The following is a 21721-nucleotide window of genomic DNA, read 5'->3' as shown; positions in this document are numbered from 1 at the left end:
TTGAATGATATACAGGGTTAGTCCCCAGGGGCCATCCCTACCCCCTGCCATTTGAGAAAGTTCTAATATCTTGTAAATGGTTGAGATCCCCACCCCTAAACCATATATATTCCTGTTCCACATGTCTCAAACATTTGAATGACATATAGGGTCAGTCCCCAGGAGTTCCCCCCACCCCCAATGTTCTAGTATCTTGTAAATGGTCGAGATCCCCACCCCTAAACCATATATATTCTGGTTTGTCATGCCAAGATGATTTGAATGATATACAGGGTTAGTCCCCAGGCATCACTAATGCATATAACTTTACTGGACCAAACCAATTTTCACTGGACTTTGTCCAATGTCAGGCGACCCTGGGAATTACGAATTATGGGAGCTTCATTTGGGAGACTTCGTAACAGCATCCTGTTTCAATCATTTCTTGTTTTAACTTTACCTCTAATTCTTTAATATGAATAAAAGAAGAGTTCGACTATACTTCAATGAAATAGTAACCCAAAAGCCAAAATTATCTAAACATGTCTGATTACCTATTTCCACTAATACTGTATGCATTGACTTTAATTTAACAATCTGACTTTAAGTGTCTGTGAACTTGATAGTTTAAGAGTTATCTAGTACATCAGTATAAAGGTTGGCAACTATGTCTATGTTTAGCAAGTCTATCATAAAGTCACTGAAAGTCTGCCAACTAGACCAACAGATTAATGTTACTGTTTGATTTTTTTTCTTTTTTTAACAAATAAAAACATTGATAAATGTATTCTTTACATACAAAAATAAGAAGATGACCATCATGTAGCCAATGAGATAAATCTCCACCAGAGACCAAATGACATAGAAATTATGATCTACAGCTCACCGTTTAGCCTTCTTCAATAAGCAAAACTCATACTGCATAGCAAGCAATAAAAGGCCCCAAAATGACAAATGTAAAACAATTCAAACCTGATGAAAAGGATAAATGAAAAAACAATTATGATATACAGCTACAAAAGACAGACACTGAGTTACAGGCTCCTGACTTGGGACAGGCACATACAGAATGTGACGGGGTTAAACATTTTATGTAAACATGACATAAAGGGATAAAGCATCAATCAAAAACAATCTATATATGGACGTTAAACATGCAGTATTTCATACATTGTTAGTAACAAAAAACAAAGCATCCAATATCAGTAATAAGGGTCTGCAAAATTGTTAATTGGGATGGAGGGCTGGAATCTTAGACTAAACTGAAAAAATTGGCATGTTGAACAGGGGCAGAAGTTTTGCCTTGCCAGTCTTCACAATAAACTGTTGCTGCAACAGGCTCAATGTATATTTTTGGACTGGTAGGCATGTGACCAAGGATGAAGAGGCTTGTGCAAGGACTTCTGCAGACCACTCATAGAATTGTTACATGTGCTCTTTAATGTGCTTAGAGCTTGACACTTTCCCAACATTGGGCATCAAATTTAAAACTCTAATGCCAACTGGACATTCACTTAAATATCTTTCACTTTCAAAAAAATTATCTTTCAATTCAAGTTATAATGACAAATTTATTCTTAGAGGTCAAAGTTATTCAATATTTAATTCATGACCTTGACATTTAGATTAATGATGTAAAAAAAATGGTAATCATTGTTGTTCCAGTTTTGGTCATTTGATTTAAATTGGCACAATCATGTCTGAAACACGAACTTGATCAACTGACCAAGTGATAACCATCACATCAACACCCCTCAACCCAATTTTCCGTGAGATAAGAGGCAATCAAGAACCATTGTTATCAAACATAATATTGACCACAATAATGACCGTGGTACTTAGCCATAATTAATCATCAGTTTTTAGCATATTCATTAGCATTGGTATATGGTTGGTAAATGAAAATCATGTTGGCTTTTGTTCTGTAAGTGGTCATTAAATGTGAAGATGTGTATTTAACCTTGAAATAATAATGTCAATCAAAGATCATGTTGATTTAAGTTTTTATGTACATTTACTTTCACCTGATTTTTTTTATGAATGATCCATTGTCTTCAAATTCATTCATGCTATACCTAGAAGTTTAATGCTTTCGCCTCCATGCAAGAATTCAACTTCAAAAGTTATAATTCATCAACTTGTACCTCATTTTGTAATTTGGTTTGTCAAATAAGAAATTAAGCAGTATGCATTGAGTAATTGAAAAAAAGTAATCCATTGTATGAGAAGTATTGAATGATAAACAGTGGTTCAAAATCTGCATAAATTTTAGGAGCAAACTTTTTACCTTTATACAGTAGGTAAGAGTTTTGAATAAAAGGAGCTGCAACCCTTTCCCTAATATACATATGTAATAATGTTGTGGCCTATTTGCATTACTTAGTTATCACTTAGTTATCACGAAATTATGATTAAAAGGGCTTCAGAAAGATATTAAATTTAATAATGAAACCTCTGCAAATAAATAAAAGTGGAAACAAAATCTGATTTATAACAAACTAAAACAATTAGAAAAAAGATTGTGGTGTTAATTTTAAAAGTAAGCATTTTTTCCTCAGTTCAAGAGCAAACAGGATCATTGAGAAGCTATATTTACAAGATTATGGAAATTATGGGTTTTTTTGTTGTTGTCATATTATAAAAAAGGTGGTTAAGTTGATTAGAATGTCGACTATATTAATGACTATATTAATCGTATAATTTTGTTAACATAAAAATTGCTGGGTTTATGTTTTCTACAAATACTAAACATCTACTTTTATTATGTTAGCAAAAGAGAAATAAGAAAAGAAAATTATAGAGCAACATCAGTGGGATTCAACATTTTGGTCCTTTGTATCTATCAGTAGAAAAATAACTTAAAAAAATTCCTAGCTGTAAAATTCATATCTTGACAGATGCATGATTTGACGTATAAATGCATGAAAGATATAATTCTGATACAAAATATATGACTGCAAATTGTAAGTGTTCAGGTTTAAATTTTTTGAAGTTAATAAAAATGATTTACTTGAAAGTATGTTTGACAAAAACATCTTATAAAACATTTGTGTATTTAATTATTTAGAAAAGAAAGGGTTGCTTAATTTCATACAATTCTTGAATCCCTGATTTACAATCTCTAGCAGGTAGTACGTGTAGTAACAGATGGCATGTTTTTTTTATGACAGATTTAAAAATAAAATGGCAATCGGTTTTATTCTAAAGGTAACATTCATCTATCTGTTATTGTGGTAAACGATGGGTTAAGGTGATGGATAATATAATCCCAAGAAACTCTGATTAATTTTCTGGTGTAGATTTATAATCTAGTAAACTTGATTTATTATTATTTAGTTTGAGATTTACACGAAAATCTTCATTTAAAACATTTTTTAGAATTTAAAACTGATTTAATTGACTTTTTTGCCCTGTGATTTAATGTAAATTTACTTTACTGCTAAAGAGTTTAACATAATAAGAGATAATAAATAGAGAAGCTTATAAAATCTTGATCTAAAGCTTGATTAAAACAACTGAAATAGAATTGTGTTATTAAATAGGTTTGTACTTACAATTATATTCTGTGTCCTGCACTTCTGGATCGTTGGTTTCCAAGCTCACTGATAATGACAACTTATCACCTGCAATGTTGGAGTTAAAATGATAAGACGGAGGGTGGTCAAGATATGATATAACTAGAAGAAGTCTCCTGTTTCCTATTTAATTAAGTAATGTACGTACATTTATTGACCAAAGGGCCTGTTATATGGGAGGGCTAGTGGTGTCATAGTGTAATCATGGTTTATAAAACAAACATAGAATTGTCATCAGTTAATCCACCATGTATCTGTCGGGTAGGTCTATCAGCGTTAGAAAAATAATCATCCTTGGTGTTTTGATGCTTGACATATTTGGACAAAATGACAGTTCTTACTGTGCGGTCATTTTAAACTTAACTGTTATTATTTTCGCATAATTTGGTATCTTAATTTTTTAATGCAAGTTTAAAAATTAAAAAAAATTGTTTTTATATTTTTTTTCTTTTTAAACCCTTCAAATAAGGTTACTTTTATCACTGGATTTAAAGTTTAAGTAATTTACCCCTAAGTGTCCCTTTTGAAAGGTGTGAATAATTGTTAACTTTGGCCATTGGTCATTACACATATGACAACCAAATTAGGAACCTTTTCAATACATTTATAACATGTGTTCTTGTACCTTGTTCTGCTATTGTGCAAACATTTTTGAAAGTAGATAAAAATCTTCAATTTAAATGAAATTTTATTAGTAAAAAAATTAATTATTTAAAGTAACCAAACCAGGTGTTGACTGTATTGCATTATAAAAGTCCCCAAAAGTCTTTCTATTTTTTAGAGGTAGTTTGGATATCAACTTAATGAGAAGAGTTTTGTTGCTTTTTTAGGCATATACCACTGTTAATTGAAAAACTGGATAAAAAATAAGTAGAAAAATAGTTATATTACAAATAATTTAAATATTATTTTACACCCTAAAATCAATTAATGTTGAGCCCTGGCTAGCTTGCTGTATGAATAAAAGAAAATATGTTACATTGTAAGAAAAACTCATTTCTATTTTTTCATTTTTTTAATGAAAATCATTGAAATAAAAGGAAATGTTTTGAAATTATTTCTTGAAATCCACTGTTTCATAACATGTTTGTCATATTTCTCAAAGAATTTTATGTGGATTTTTTAAGATTACTGTCATATTGCATTTCAATTTTCAAGATTTTATAAATTGTTTTTTAATTATAATAATCTTTGATTTTAGCATCATAACAATACAAATTGTATTTTAAATACTAGATTGAAGTTTGAATATTGAAATAAATAGAAATGTTAAATCAGGGATTTATATAGTATATCTTGCTATATAAATCCTTGGTTAAATTCATAAGAAACTTCAGGTATTTTTTTTTAGCTTAATGTTGAAAAATTAGGATATCAAAATTAAAAGAATACAAGAAGACCCATTGGTGGCCTTCGGCTGTTGTCTGCTCTATGGTCGGGTTGTTGTCTCTTTGACACATTCCCCATTTCCATTCTCAATTTTAAGTTCAAAATTTGTTTTTGAAAAATTTGTAAAGAAGAATTTCTATCTATAAATAGATATTTTGACCTACTGACCAAAAGTCAATATGGAGATTTCTCATTTTAAATGGAATTTTCAAGATTATCATTACTTTGGTGATACAGGTAGTTTGATATATAATTCAAAAGATATCACCCAGAATGCATTTTTTTTGGTCAAAATTTCAGTCCATCAATAGCTGATGTGACCTTGACTTTGATCAAGAGGCTTCAAAATGAGTAGATTATTAAAAATTTGTGAATATATGATATATGACCTACTGACATAAAATTAAATACGGGTCTTATTCTCTTCAAGGTCTTTCTCCAGGTAAGAAGGTTAAAGATTGCACTAAAGGCTCCAAAAATGTCGGTAACCCAAACTTTTGTCTCCATTCCAGACTATTAATTTCTACAGTGAACTTGAATTTGACCTAATTGACCTCATAATCAATAGAGGTCTTTTTCAATCTGTGGGACAATCAAACATTATTAAACCAAATTTGGTAAAAGTTGCACATATTGTTCAAAAGACAACATCCAAAAACCAAATTGTACTAAAAATTCAGGATATCAATTAAAAACTGCTTTGACCTTTACCTTTGACCTATTGCCCCAAAAAATAAGATATGGGAGGGGGTGGTTCTCATTCCATTGGCCATTATCAGTTCAAGTTCTGTAAAGAGTTTTCATATACCCTCTACCAAGCAACCTGTAACACAACATTTGTTTTGGCCAAACATATTTACCTGTAAATGATCGGTAAATTTCTATTTTTCGACTAATTCAAAGTTAAAAGCAATATGATATAGTTATTAAAATTAATATTTCTTCTTTTACTGAAACTTATTTCACTATTAATTGAATTCCTGCTGTTGTAGACTTCAAAATTGACACTTTTGTCAGTGAAGCTTGTCATCTATAGAAATATTTACAACCACCTCCTGCTATTAACTAGATCTTCCTGTTTTCTTAGTTCAGGGAGATAGGATTATCATATGAATATGCTTTGTTCCACAAAAAATTAAATGAATAATTTATAAAATGGATTAAATTACATTTTGAAATATTACATAACTTGAGTACGACATTTACTTTTTTCTAATGGGTTTTTTCCGAAATTGATTCCTCTTTGATACTGAATAACTTTTTCCAAATTTGATTACTTGAAATACGATTTATTGTTATTGTTTACATGAAGGTTACTTAAGTGAAAAATCTTAAACTTTGTTTGTTAATTGTCTGGGTAGCGGAAACTTTATTCAATTTCTGTAAAGTTCAGTTTGTTTTAATTTTTACGTGATGGATTTATTTTTATTTGAAACCACATTTAACTGCCAGCATAAACTTTGATTATTTTGTTTTCATTTTATGCTATAAAAGGATCTCCTGTGATATTTTGTGTTTTTGATTGGTTGATTGATTGATTGGTGGTCTGACAGCAAAAAAAGGCTATATCATGACAATGTAATTGGTAGACCAATTATTTCTGGTGTTATATGGTGTATTAATAAATGGATTAATGGGCGTTAATACTATGGTAATAGGGGTGTGGTACAAAAAGAGAACATAGTTTTACATTTTTCTCAATCCAACATATCATTGTGTCAGATTGCTATCAAGTCTGCACAGCTATAAAAAATCACCATGTAGTTGCAGAGGAGGGACGACAGCCAAGGTGCTCTGTGCAAAACTTCAGGTCACGTGATACTATTTCAGCTTCCATTTGGAAATTTTAGATATGGGAAAAGATTGGTTTTGTTCAACTTTTTACATCAAATATACTTACTGCTTACATCAACTTCATTTGGACTTTGGTAGATATTTGTCTCATTGGCAATCATACCACATCTCCTTATTTTTATATTCTTTGTTTTTGTGGAAAACATAGCAAGTTTTCATATAGAAAGATTTATCCATGATCAATAATCACTTTTAAATAAAATATTTACTGGATTTTGAACTTCTTTTGGGTAAATTATATCATTAAAAGAATCTGTTCCGGTAATGACAAGTTTTATTCGATGCTTGTAAAATTTGCAAGGCACATAGTTTTTATCATATTTTAAAAGTTCGCATGTGAAAAACACTGAAATTATATTAGTTCAAAAATACTGCTCATGTAGTCTTAAATTCAAGAGGTCTCCTTAAGTCTCCATCTATTGCAGCATAATTCGTTGCGAAAACCAACAATTTTCTTCTTACAGTATAAGGATCGTTTCAAATGAAATTTCCCAAAACTGGTAAAATCCGTGAATAAATATGTTAACCTTATGAAAACAAATCCTTTGTTTTGTGAATTTTAGTTAACTTAATGAAAATTATGCAATCTGAAAGACCTTATATAATATAGGAAAAAATTTGAAAGGTCTCTCTAAAGTGAGTCAGTCTTCATTGGTTGCTGTATAATAAAATTAAGTCGCTAAAAAATAACTGTTTTCATATAAAATGTCCAATTCGTGAGTAAATACATTAATCTAAGGCACAAGTTTGTCCATTGCTTGCGTATTTTAGCTATATTCAAAATAAAATAAAAATTTTGTCACAAGACTTGTTATTTTTGCATTATGCATTATTTGTGTATTGGATGGCTTGCATTTGTTCTCGTGTATCTCAATTTTATGTGTTGACTAATGAAGAAAGAGTCCAGTGATTTTACTTTTGTAAAATAATAGTAATGACATTACCGGAAAAAATGAAAATCAGGTAAAAATTCACCAAATGGGTATTTAATTATGTCAAAGCTGAATTACATATGTAGTACGAAATAATCCCCCAGGAATTATCAGTTTATTATGGGGATAAATATGTATGTTCTCGGCAAATAAAGACAATTACCAAATTCGTTAACAATGTAAACATGTATAGATAGATTGTACTATTGTATATTACTGCTAATGTTTATAATCTCATCCAACAAATTTCAACTGTCCAGGTGATGTTCACATCACCAAGTGCTTTTAATAAATGACACATTATCACTGCCTCCGATCAAAATTATAAGACAAATAATCTATAAGACAAATAATTGTGTCGTGTGCAGAATGTTGTCCCTCCTCTGATGTATTTGGGTCATAGTAGCATTTTTTACAACCTTATATATGCTGCACATTGTCCACAGACCTATGGATAGTGTCTCCTTATGCTATTTTCTAATCTGATAATCTGATTACAAAAATACAGAAAAATGGAAAATATTTCATATGATATTTACAAATTATTTCTTAATTAAAATTTCACATCAGATATAGGAAGTAAGCATTTTATAAAAAATATTATTTGATGAGAACTAAAATGATTAATAGAAATCCTTGGTTGTAAGTATTTATAAGAGATAACCAAAATACAAATCGTACCTGATAATAGTAAAAACCTACCATTTTGGTGTGTTCAAATTCCAAGATAGGTATGTTTTGTATTTAAATAGTATTTGATTAATTTGTCCAGTAAATTTTTAAATGCCACAATTACATAATAGATTTAATGACTCAGATTTATTATACAAACTGTTATTGTAGGGTGTAATTCACCTAACAGTTTTTGGGAATATTATAAAATAAGTGATGTTTAAGATGGAATGGAACTGACTTGTGATGTTGAAATACTTAAAGTACATGTCATTATTGACTGCATGATTGTTTTCTGAAGTTAGGGTGGATTTTTTAAAATTCTTGTCCATTTTGTTTCTGTAAAAAGGATAAAAAAATCCCTGTTAAATTTGCCACTTACCGGTATATTTGGACATAATAGATTCATAATGAGATCATTCCATTTTGATTGTATTATATATTTTTTACAAACCTGTGGTGGTGAATAGCTGAAGATTTACCATTATGATTGTGCTTCTCTCTTTTGGTACAACACAGTTGAATCACCATCACCTACATTTCATGCTTGAATGACTTCGATACACTTTTGGCTATAAAGATTCAATATAAAAAATTCAATTAGAAAGCACAAAAATTATACTTTCGGCAACCATTCAATTATTTAAGATCACCACAAGCTACAGATAATTATTCAGATATATCAATAATTTATTATTATCATAATAGTTAAAGACACTCAGCGTGGGCTACTTTTAAACTATATGATTAACATTTTTGTTGATCACATATTTCTTTTGGGACAGTCATCTGTGCCTTACAGAGTCATTGTCTAGTTTACATATAACACAATTATAAGCCATTGAAGATATCAAGAAAGCTTGTTTACATTTACAAATCTCTTGCTTGCTTTCATTTTGCTTTGTTTTAGGTTATAGTTAGGTTTTAGGGTTAGGGCTAGTGCTTGTGTTTGGTATGAGTAAGGGTTTGTTTAAGGGTTGGGTTCATTTAGTATAGCTGTATTTGGGATGAGTTCTTAAAAAAGTGAAGGCTCAGAACTTTATGAAAGTAAAAGAAAGCCAATAGCAAGTAGTATGCCTTCAAAACCCTTCCACCACTCCACTCCAAGGTAGTACCATACAGTGTTTTAGTGATTAAATAGTGAAATAGAGTTCTACAATGTATATACTTGGCATTTGATTACTGGTATTATATAGTCATATAATAAACATTTATGCTTGCATTAACCAATCAATTCATCATTCCAAATTGCATTTTATTTTGATTTTTCTTTCTTGCCATAACAATTGCAAGGACATTTGAATAGAGTGGCTTATTAGCCAATAAACTATCAATTATTCTATCATTATATGCAACAATTTATTTTTCAATAGAGTTTCTTTTGTTTCCTCTTAGAGCTCCTATTACTTGGGTTCTAGAAGATTAGAAAAAGGATTCTGAAGTATGGCCTCATTTGTTGGAAATGTAAAATGTATGACATTAAACATTTGTTTATGATGATAGGCAAAATGTTGCTACTAATTTAAAACCCTCCACCTATTTTCCTATTCTAAACTAAAATTTCTGAATACAAAAAAAACATTTTTGTTGTGAAAAACTTCTGTAACGTGTTTTGTGATATTGTTAACAACAAGTTAATAAATCCAATGTCCATCCTTGGAAAGCCTTAACCCTCTTATACTGGGTTAATTATTGTGGGAGATTTAAATCTGCTAAACACCTGGTATCAAGGTATTAGCACTTATTAAACTAATAAATTAAACACCTGGATTTATTGAGTAATATCATACTATTTAATTTTCAATGTTATATTATATAAACATTGTGGTCAAGTTATTTTTTTAAAGATTTCAAACATGTTTAAAACCACCATATTCCATATATACCTGTCCCAAGTCAAGAACCTGTAGTTCAGTTGTTGTCGTTAGTTCATGTCTGTCATATTTGTTTTTCATAAATTGTTTTGTTATAATCTATAGGCTGTTAGTTTTCTCAATTGAATTGTTTCATATTTTTCATGTCAGGGCCTTTTTCTCATTGTTGAAGGCCTTATATAACTGTTGCCTATAATTGCTTACATTACCTTCAATTGAACTTGGGTGGATAGCTGTCTCGTGTAGAATGAAGTCAAAATAAAAAAAATCTTTTTAAGATTCAGTTAGAAGCTGTTAATTATTGAAAATACATCAAGTCACTATGTCATTTTTATACCCACATGACAAAATGTCGATGGGCACCATATTAATTTACCCCTATCCGTCTGTCTGTCTGTATCCTAGTTTGTCCGGCTATCTCCTCCTACAGTTTTTGAGCTACAGCTTTAATATTTTGTAGGTTGTTTTTACACATAAAAGAGGTGTGCATGTCCGCAGGATTTTGATTTTTTTTTTTCAAATATTCTCAAAATACCGGGTATTTGGACTTAGTCATTTTTTGGTACTAGCTGCATAAAGAAATCATAGTTTGCCCGGCTATCTCCTCCTACAGTTTTTGAGCTACAGCTTTAATATTTTGTAGGTTTTTTTTACACATAATAGAGGTGTGCATGTCCACATGATTTTGATTTTTTGTTGAGCCTGCGACTTTTGTTGCAAAAGCGAGACATAGCGATCCTTACATTCCGGCGGCGGCGGCTGCGTCTACAAATATTCACTCTGTGGTTAAAGTTTTTGATAATTTTAATAACTTTCTTAAACTATACTGGATTTCTACCAAACTTGGACAGAAGCTTGTTTATGATCATAAGATAGTATCAAGAAGTAAATTTTGTAAAAAAAAAATCCTGTTTTTCTGTATTTTACTTATAAAGGGACTTAGTTTTTCTGCCAGTTAACATTACAGTCACTCTGTGGTTAAAGTTTTTAAAATTTTAATAACTTTCTTAAACTATCCTGGATTTGTACCAAACTTGGACAGAATCTTGTTTATGATCAAAAGCTAGTATCTAGAAGGAAATTTTGTGAAAATTTATTTCCTGTTTTTCCGTATATAACTTATAAATGGACTTAGTTTTTCTTCCAGTTAACATTACATACAGTCTGTAGTTAAAGTTTTTGAAACATGTATTAGATTCATAAACCATTCTGGATTTTTTACCAAACTTGGACAGAAGCTTCTTAAAATCAAAAGATAGTATCTATAGGAAAATTTTTAATAATTTTTTCCCCATTTTTGTTGAGCTGTGACTAGCAGCAAAAGTAGTCGAGAAACTATGTTCCACGGAACCCTTACGATTTTTATACGCCCGTCAAATTTTTGACGGGACGTATTATGTTATACAAATGTCCGGCATCCGTCCGTCTATCCGTCTGTCTGTCCGTCTGTCTGTCCGGCTTAAAATGTCACACCGTAACTTGAGAATGACTTATCCAAATTTCATGAAACTTAACATGGTTGTTTCTTATGATGGTCAAACGATCTGTATACTTTTTGGGGAAATAAGATTAAAACTTTTTGAGTTACGGGACTTAGTAACTAAAACAGGTGTGTGTTTTTTTTCACATGTCGCGCCGTATCTCAAAAACAATTTATGATTATTGCTTAAAACTTTACACACTTCTTAGTTATATTAATCTTAAGATCTGTATACTTTTGGTGATGATTCAAAATTTTATTTTAGAGATATTGAGTATTTTGTTATAAAAGGGGGAGGGGTTTTTTCACATGTCGCGCCGTATCTCAAAAACAGTTTATGATTATTGCTTAAAACTTTACACACTTCTTAGTTATATTAACCTTAAGATCTGTATACTTTTTGGTGATGATTCAAAATTTTATTTTAGAGTTATTGAGTATTTTGTAAAAAAAGGGGGAGGGGTTTTTCACATGTCGTGCCGTATCTCAAAAACGATTTATGATTATTGCTTAAAATTTTACACACTTCTTAGTTATATTGATCTAAAGATCTGTATACTTTTTGGTTTTGATTCAAAATTTTATTTTTGAGATATTGATTTTTTTTTTTTAAAAGGGGGGTTTTCACATGTCGTGCCATATCTCAAAAACGATTTATGATTATTGCTTAAAATTTTACACACTTCTTAGTTATATTAATCTAAAGATCTGTATACTTTTTGGTTTTGATTCAAAGTTTTATTTTAGAGAAATTGAGTTTTTTGTAAAAAAAAAAGGGGGGTTTTCGCATGTCACGCCGTATGTCAGAAACTATTTATGCTTATTGCATAAAAATTCACACACAAGACGACGGGCGTATCATGCGCTCATGGCGCAGCTGTTTATTTTCAAATATTATCAAAATGCCAGGTATTTGGATTTAGTCATTTTTTTGGTACTAAAAGTCAGAAAGGGGGGATGTTAGTTATTCACAAAAAAACCAGTAGTTGGACTTCATTTCCTTCTCACTTGCTATGTAATTGAAAACATGGGTTGTGCTACTACAGTTTAATGTCCCAAATGCTATTAATAAGATGTTTTAGTATTATCAAATATTAAATCAATACTGGGAAGTTGAACTTGGTGACTACTGGAAATAGAAAGTTGAACTTGGTGACTACTAATACTGGAAAGTTGAAACCTTTTAGCTGGACATTCAGTCCTGCAAGTTCAGACATTCAGAATAAAAATAAAAGATAGATCATCATTCATAGTGTTAAATTTATATTTTCTTATGGTCAGGTAGGGGCATCATTTGTGTCTTACAGACAGCGCAATAATTTCAAGTTGTACTTCATCATCACTGTTTGTCAAATCTAAAGTATGTGGAACTACATGTATACTCATGCATATGGCAAAGCAGAGGGGGCATCATCCATATCTAGTTTGAAAGTGTCTTGCTTAGCACTCATGATGACTGACAGAATAAAACATAGTTCATAATAAGTGACCAGTGGAAATTTTCGACCATATAAAAACAATGAGTTTCTATTAAAAAAAAAGATAGTTCTCACACACTCAGCATGAAAAAATATACTGTCAGTAACTACAAAGAAAAATCTTTAAACTAAAAGGAATTTGATGCACTTATCATTTATACTTCATATGACTCTTTGATATTTGATGCTTTTATTGACAATGACCATGTTCATCAAAACATTTTCTATATATATATATGTGTCACATGAATTTTAACTTTGATTGATCAAGGACATATATACAAGGAATACAAGAACTGTTTAGAATGTTGAGATCTACTATTGCTAAAAATTTGGATCAGCAAGACAAGTACAGCAAAGCAGAAATTGTCTGTCCACCACTTATAGAGGTTTAGCTGCCATGGAATGAATATTTTAACCCATTTTTAAATTTTATTTGCGGCAAAAAATTTAGTAGATCAGAGAGAAACTGAAACAAGAAAAAAATTATCAGCAAAGCAAGATCAACGAAAATAGATCTTATTCATGAATTATATCCTTGTCTTCAATGTTTGGTAATGCACATAGATCCAGGTGAGCAACACAGGCTTTTTAGAGACTAGTTTATTGTTCTTGACACCAGTTATATCCCACTACAATTGATTTGTTGTATGTGATGAAAAATGGCAGACACCAACTAGAGTTTTTTTATAAATAAACTTGAAAATATATAGAGGGGGGAGGGGGGTTAAATGACAGAAAATGGAAGTATATGTCTACCACTATCTCTAACAAAATGAAATAAATGGGAGGAAAAATGACAAAAAATGGAAATATATGTTTACAACATTCTGTGACTTTTTCATTTAACACACATTTAACTAAATTTGGGTAAATATTTTATTTGTAATTAGCACTCCTCCTTGTACACGATCCTTAAGCCCTGGTCACACCTTACCGGGTAGCGCGAACGGAGGCTGAACGGATAACTTTTTTTCAATCCATTCATGTCCGTTAGACGTATGTCCATATCCATTTCATGTCCGTTCAGTGTCCGTTTTATCTGTCGTCGTCCATTCTGTCTGGTGGACAATTTTGAGAATGTTCAAAACTTGGATGAAGTGTCTGTTGAACGTCCAGTAGGTGTCCTTTTTTTACTGTACTCGTCCGTTCCGTTTCCCTTTTGTATCCGTTACTTGTCCGTTATACATCTGTTGGAGGTCCAGTTGACCAATTCACCAACGGACTTTTACCGGGCGTATAACGTATAAAATGGATGATGAACGGATGTGAAACGGACATGAACAGAAGGATAAAGGATAAAACGGATACGTAACAAATGTAAAACAGATAAATGCCAATTGAAAATTTTGCGTCAGAAATGCCAATTATTGGTATGTCAGATTTCTTGGACCCCTAGCTACCCTTTGGCAGCATTTTGAAGAATAAACTAAAACCAGTTACACGGAAACTTTTTAATTATTTAATAGGTCTCGTGTATGTTATTTACATGTATTATTATTGCTGCCTTTAATTTTCCGCTTATCTTGTTCATCCGTTTTATGCGGTACGCTTCCGTTAGGTGTCTGTTTTATACGGTACTCGTCTGTTGGATGTACGTTCGACATCCGTTCTTTCCCTTATGTTTCCGTTCCTTGTATATTGCATATCCTGTGTGTGTCCATTAGGCATTCGTTACGCATCAGTTTATTTGATCAGTATACCAACGGACTCCCAACAGTTAAAATTTTTGTCAACAGAAAACTTTTTTTCCATCCGTTCGGCGTTCATTCGAGCTATCCGGTAAGGTGTGACCACAGCATTACGCAATGACTATTGTTTCTCATTAGTAAAAAAAATCTCGACTATTCCATTGGTCCTCTAGCTTAAATACCAATCTATTTATTGTTTGATTTGTTCTTGTCATCATGCTTGTAATATTGTTAATGACCTACCTCAGAATGCTTAAATCTACGAAAATATTTGATGCAATATATCCAACACGTGGAAATCAAAATAAAAGCAAAAAGTCTTGAACCAATTCATTATTTCAGAATTGAATTGTTCTGGGTAATATTTTCAGTGTACACCAAAACACTATCCTACCCATTAAGTAATATACCAAAGCAATAGATATCCTACCCATGAAGTAATATACCAAAACAATAGATATCCTACCCATGAAGTAATATACCAAAGCAATAGATATCCTACCCATGAAGTAATATACCAAAACAATAGATATCCTACCCATGAAGTAATACACCAAAACAATAGATATCCTACCCATGAAGTAATATCATTTTCATTTTGCACTACGAACAATGTAATTACCCTTAATTCTCTAGATTCTGAGACGTAGAATTATATTGTACATGTAGTAATCTATTCTTTTAATGATATGAGCATTGCACATTTCTTTGGTTATGCAACAATATAATTGAGAATTGTCACCCTTTACTTGTGGGTATATAATTTGACTCATGTCCATGCATCCTTCTGTTTTCTTCTCTTTTATCATTCCATCATTCCAAAATACTATAATTTTCCAAACTTTTTTCTGTCCTTTCTGAAGATATTAAACAGATTTTGGTATATAATTTTACAATCATCAGGGCTCTCGGTCAAATCTTGACTCAGTACTCAGAGTATAAAATGTGTGCTGGAAACACCAAATCCTGTATTTTGATTGGATGATTTTTGTGAGTCTCAGTACAATAATTGTGCTTGAACTTTTATACAATCTCTCTGACATTGTACCACAAGGTTCCATAACACAAAAGGAATGCTGGGATTGATTTTGGGGGTAATTGACTCAAAATTTTAGGAATTAGGGGCCAAAAAATGGGCAAAAAACAAGCATTTTTCTAGTTTCATGACAATAACTTGTGTGTAAGTGTATGGATCTTTCTGAAATTGTACTACAAGGTTCCATATCACAAAGGGAAAGCTGGAATTGAGTTTGGGGGTAATTGCCTAAAACATTTAGGAATAAGGGGCCAAAAGGGGGCCAAAAATAAGCATTTTTCTTGTTTCCAGACAATAACTTGTGTTCAAGTGTATGGATCTCTCTGAAATTGTACAGCAAGGTACCATACCACTTAAGGAAAGGCTGGGATTGATTTTGGGGGTAATTGCCTCAAAATTTTAGGAATAAGGGGCCAAAAAGGGGCAAAAAACAAGCATTCTTCTAGTTTCAGGACAATAACTTGTGTGTTAGTGTATGGATCTTTCTGAAATTGTACTACAAGGTTCCATATCACAAAGGGAAAGCTGGAATTGAGTTTGGGGGTAATTGCCCAAAACGTTTAGGAATAAGGGGCCAAAAGGGGGCCAACAATAAGCATTTTTCTAGTTTCCAGACAATAACTTGTGTTCAAGTGTATGGATCTCTCTGAAATTGTACTGCATGGTATCATACCACAAAGGGAATGCTGGGATTGATTTTTGGGGTAATTGCCTCAAAAATTTAGGAATTAGGGGCCAAAAAGGGGCAAAAAAACAAGCATTTTTCTAGTTTCAGGACAATAGCTTGTGTGTAAGTGTATGGATCTTTATGAAATTGTACAACAAGGTTCCATATCACAAAGGGAAAGCTGGGTTTGAGTTTGGGGGTAATTGCCCTATATGTTTAGGAATTTGGGGCCAAAAAGGGGCAAAAAAACAAGCATTTTTCTAGTTTCCAGACAATAACTTGTGTTCAAGTGTATGGATCTCTCTGAAATTGTACTGCAAGGCACCATACATTGTAACACAGAGGGAAGGTTGGGATTGAGTTTGGGGGTGATGAATCATAAGGGGGTTCAAAAAATTTGAGGGGGGATTTTTTTTTCCTTTTTATTCTTTAAAATTTTCATTCTAAATTGGTTATTTCTGATTTATATATAAAAGCAAATAATAATGATATGGTTTGAATAGGCAAATTAAAAAAATTTTAAGTTCTTAGACCACATTCATTCTGTGTCAGAAACCTATGCTGTGTCAAATATTTAATCACAATCCAAATTCAGTGCTGTATCAAGCTTGAATGTTGTGTCCATACTTGCCCTAACAGTTCAGGGTTCGACCTCTGCGGTCGTATCAAGCTGCGCCCAGCGGGGCATTTTATTTATGACTGCAAGGCCAGTTACATTTTGTGTTTTTGTTTTATAACGGCTGACCTATATTTGCTTAACTTTTAACATAGAAAATTTAATAATAATTGAACTTGCGTGGTCTTTTTTTTTGTCGTGCTTACTTATATAATTCCATAGGTTATGTTTTTTCTGATTCAGAAATACAGGGGGACTTTTGTTCTAAGAATAAATTGAACCAGTGTTAGCATATTCATTTCTCATTGAAAATAAAGAAGTATGTTAGGAACTTTACACCCAATATAACATTAGTATTGCTGTGACTGTCTTTTGCTCCAGACTAGTGTTGTACTTTAACACATCTAGTTTGTTTTGTTCTTGACATATTGGTAATAAACATTGATCTGAATAAAAGAAGATCTTGGGGTATATTTTGATATTTTTATTGGCAATTTCTGTGGCCGTCTACAGACCACATTAATTTACAGAGTATAGCTAAGTCAATATTTGCTGTATTTTGCCAATAGAAATGTTTTAGTTATCATTTAATTTAAGGAGCCTTGAGTGAACTCGAAGATATTAATATTTCAAAGTAAAAAATTCATTAACAATTTAATACATATGCTATATTTTTTATATGACATGTTGTAAAACATATATAGTATAACATTTTTTTTTATAATTAAGGAAGTTGATAAATGAACAGTGTCTGGTAGAAATTGGGTGTAATAAACACTATATTGTCATATATTGTATAAAAGAAGTATTTGAAATACCTAGCTATTGTCCTGTTTATCTTCCTCTCTGTTTACCTTGCCAAAAGTGCAAGATGAACTTAAATTGCCAGAGTGCAGGATGAACTTAAATTGCCAGATGCAGGATGAACTTAAAACTTGCCTAGAGTGCAGGATGAACTTAACTTGCCAAGAGTGCAGGATGAACTTAAATTGCAAGCGTGCACGATGAACTTAAATTGCAAGAGTGCAGGATAAACTTAAATTGCAAGAGTGCAGGATGAACTTAAAATGGCCAGATGCAGGATGAACTTAAAACTTGCCTAGAGTGCAGGATGAACTTAACTTGCCAAGAGTGCAGGATGAACTTAAATTGCAAGAGTGCAGGATGAACTTAAATTGCAAGAGTGCAGGATGAACTTAAATTGCCAGAGTGCAGGATGAACTTAAATTGCCAGATGCAGGCTGAACTTAAAACTTGCCTAGAGTGCAGGATGAAATTAACTTGCCCAGAGACAAGGATGAACTTAACTTTCCCAGAATGCAGTTTAAAGTTATCTCGCCCAGAGTACTGGATGAACTTACTTGCAATTGAAAAAACGACAAAAATGTTCTACAAATATAAGTCCAATGTTTGTCAATTGGCCCTTTGGAGAAGATATTTCCCTAGAATGCTGTTTTTAACCTATTGTTTGCATTTTAGTCAAAAAAATATTAAAGTAGATAGTAATACAAGATAAAAAAAAAATCACTTAAGATTTACAAATAATCAATCATGACTGATTGCCCAATAAAGGTAAAACTAAATATCAAAAAAATATTCATAATCAACAAATTGCACATAGAGCAAAACTTTCATTTTTTTTTGTATTTTACTGACAATTAAGTAAACTTTAACACTGAAAGCAGTAATCACAGGCAAGTTAAGATTTATTTTAAAATTTCTTGCAGAAGATGTGGATTCCCTAAGGAGGTGTATAACAGCAGGATTTTTTGCCAATGCAGCCAAGTTTCATTACACTGGAACATACAAGACTGTGAGAGATGACCATACCCTATATATCCATCCAACCTCAGTGCTTTCAACAGAAAACCCCCCTCAATGGTAAGTCATCCTTCCCCTTGACAGATTAAACCCTCCTCAATGGTAAGTCATCCTTCCCCATGACAGATTAAACCATCCTCAATGGTAAGTCATCCTTCCCAATGACAGATTAAACCATCCTCAATGGTAAGTCATCCTTCCCAATGACAGATTAAACCATCCTCAATGGTGAGTCATTCTTCCCAATGACAGATTAAACCATCCTCAATGGTAAGTCATCCTTCCCCATGACAGATTAAACCATCCTCAATGGTAAGTCATCCTTCCCTATGACATTAAACCATCCTCAATTGTAAGTCATTCTTCCACATGACAGATTAAACTATCCTCAATGGTAAGTCATTCTTCCCAATGACAGATTAAACCATTCTCAATGGTAAGTTATCCTTCCCCATGACAGAATAAACCATCCTCAATGGTAAGTTATCCTTCCCCATGACAGATTAAACCATCCTCAATGGTAAGTTATCCTTCCCCATGACAGATTAAACCATCCTCTATGGTAAGTTATCCTTCCCAATGACAGATTAAACCATCCTCAATGGTAAGTCATCCTTCCCCATGACAGATTAAACCATCTTCAATGGTAAGTTATCCTTCCTCATGACAGATTAAACCATTCTCTATGGTAAGTTATCCTTCCCAATGACAGATTAAACCATCCTCAATGGTAAGTCATTCTTCCCCATGACAGATTAAACCATCCTCAATGGTAAGTTATCCTTCCCAATGACAGATTAAACCATCCTCAATGGTAAGTCATCCTTCCCCATGACAGATTAAACCATCCTCAATGGTAAGTTATCCTTCCCAATGACAGTTAAACCATCCTTTCATATCCTATGTTTTATCCATCCAACCTCAGTTCTGCCAAAAGAAACCTCCATTCAGTAGTCAGTTACTTTCATACCAACCAACATCAGAAAACCATGGTTTTTTGGAACTTTGTGTAACTCGTATAGAGTTTTCTTGCAATACTAGGGTAAATATATATACTGATATGTATTTCTGCTTCATTGAGGTTTGAATTCACATTTCCTTTAATTCAGATATATGATACATCCTGGCCAGTTAAAAACTGAGAGAGAAATGTTGCCCAAGATAGGATGAAAATGAAAATATTGCCCAACAAAATGTAGGATATAATTGTTTACAAAAGTGAAAAAAACATTTTGTACAGCAAATAAGTGAGCAGCCAACAGTCAAAAATTAATATTCCACCCCCAAAAAATAATCATCCTGAGCACTAAAGACAAACAAATTTTTACTATTATTATAAGCAACAGGAATTCAGTTTGTAATAAGCTAAAAATAGATTAATGGAGCTATCAGCTATGCAATGTGACCTATGATCCCCAAAAATTTATTATTAAAACAAATAACTGCACAATTTACACTATATTGTGTTTGAAAGCATATTAACATAAAAGTTGGCTGAGTGGCAGTTTCCAACATGTAAAAATTGCATTATTTGATGATATAAAAAAACAACTACAAGGGACGTAACTCAATTGGATAATTGAAACTGTGAGTGAGAAAATAGATTACATACAAAATTGAACCAGGATAGGAAGAAAGTTAGTGGGAAAATAGATTACATACAGAATAGAATGAGAAGAAATTACATAGGTTATTGAATGTGTTACTATGGAGAACAGGATGGGAAGAAAGTAAGTGGTATGATAAATTACAGGGAGAACAGAATTGGGAAGAAAGCTGGGAACAGTATATCTAACTTGTCAATATATATGTTCCTGAAGAAAGTTAGTGGGAAAATAGATTACAGGCAGAACAGGATAGGAAGATAAATTACGGGGAGTACAGGATAGAGGAAGGTAAGTGGGAAAAGGATTACAGGGAGATCGGGATAGGAAGATAAATTACTAGGAGAACAGGATTGGAAAATAAATTACAAAGAGAACAAGATAGGAAGATAAATTATGGGGAGAACAGGATAGGAAGAAAGTTGGTGGGAAAATTGATTACAGGGAGAACAGGATAGCAAGAAAGTTAGTGGGAAAATAGATTACAGGGAGAACAGGATAGGAAGATAAATTACAGGGAGAACAGGGTAGGAAGAAAGTCAGTGGGAAAATAGATTACAGGGAGAACAGGATAGCAAGAAAGTTAGTGGGAAAATAGATTACAGGGAGAACAGGATAGCAAGAAAGTTAGTGGGAAAATAGATTACAGGGAGAACAGGATAGCAAGAAAGTTAGTGGGAAAATAGATTACAGGGAGAACAGGATAGCAAGAAAGTTAGTGGGAAAATAGATTACAGGGAGAACAGGATAGCAAGAAAGTTAGTGGGAAAATAGATTACAGGGAGAACAGGATAGCAAGAAAGTTAATGGGAAAATAGATTACAGGGAGAACAGGATAGGAAGAAGGTCAGTGGGCAAATAGATTACAGGGAGAACAGGATAGCAAGAAAGTTAGTGGGAAAATAGATTACAGGGAGAACAGGATAGTAAGAAAGTTAGTGGGAAAATAGATTACAGGGAGAACAGGATAGCAAGAAAGTTAGTGTGAAAATAGATTACAGGGAGAACAGGATAGCAAGAAAGTTAGTGGGAAAATAGATTACAGGGAGAACA

General features: G+C 32.2%; 2 protein-coding genes and 1 long non-coding RNA gene across 6 annotated transcripts in view; 2 read left to right on the top strand and 1 right to left on the bottom strand.

Annotated features, from left to right (window-relative positions):
- LOC127702383 (probable G-protein coupled receptor B0563.6) overlaps nt 1-8521 on the bottom strand; it is a 66571-nt gene extending 58050 nt beyond the window's left edge. Inside the window, exons 1-2 of one of the 2 annotated variants that reach the window (XM_052206538.1) lie at nt 8411-8521; nt 3534-3602 (exon numbers count right to left, since the gene is read on the bottom strand). The gene's annotated coding sequence lies outside the window, so the exon portion shown is untranslated. The remainder of the gene's footprint in view (nt 1-3533; nt 3603-8410) is intronic. The other variant, XM_052206537.1, reaches the window with a different exon arrangement.
- LOC127702384 (uncharacterized) overlaps nt 1-17047 on the top strand; it is a 110606-nt gene extending 93559 nt beyond the window's left edge. The window contains exon 3 of the long non-coding RNA XR_007982399.1: nt 16302-17047. This is a non-coding gene — a long non-coding RNA (uncharacterized LOC127702384). The remainder of the gene's footprint in view (nt 1-16301) is intronic.
- LOC127702382 (probable ATP-dependent RNA helicase DHX35) overlaps nt 1-21721 on the top strand; it is a 197653-nt gene that overhangs the window by 161466 nt on the left and 14466 nt on the right. For all 3 annotated transcript variants that reach the window (XM_052206536.1, XM_052206535.1, XM_052206534.1), the window contains one exon: nt 18971-19124. In XM_052206536.1, coding sequence (XP_052062496.1) covers nt 18971-19124 — 154 coding nt within the window. The remainder of the gene's footprint in view (nt 1-18970; nt 19125-21721) is intronic.

Source organism: Mytilus californianus, unplaced genomic scaffold (assembly GCF_021869535.1).
Source record: "Mytilus californianus isolate M0D057914Y unplaced genomic scaffold, xbMytCali1.0.p SCAF_5, whole genome shotgun sequence".
NCBI classification, from domain to species: domain Eukaryota; kingdom Metazoa; phylum Mollusca; class Bivalvia; order Mytilida; family Mytilidae; genus Mytilus; species Mytilus californianus.
This window is presented reverse-complemented; position numbering and strand designations above follow the sequence as displayed.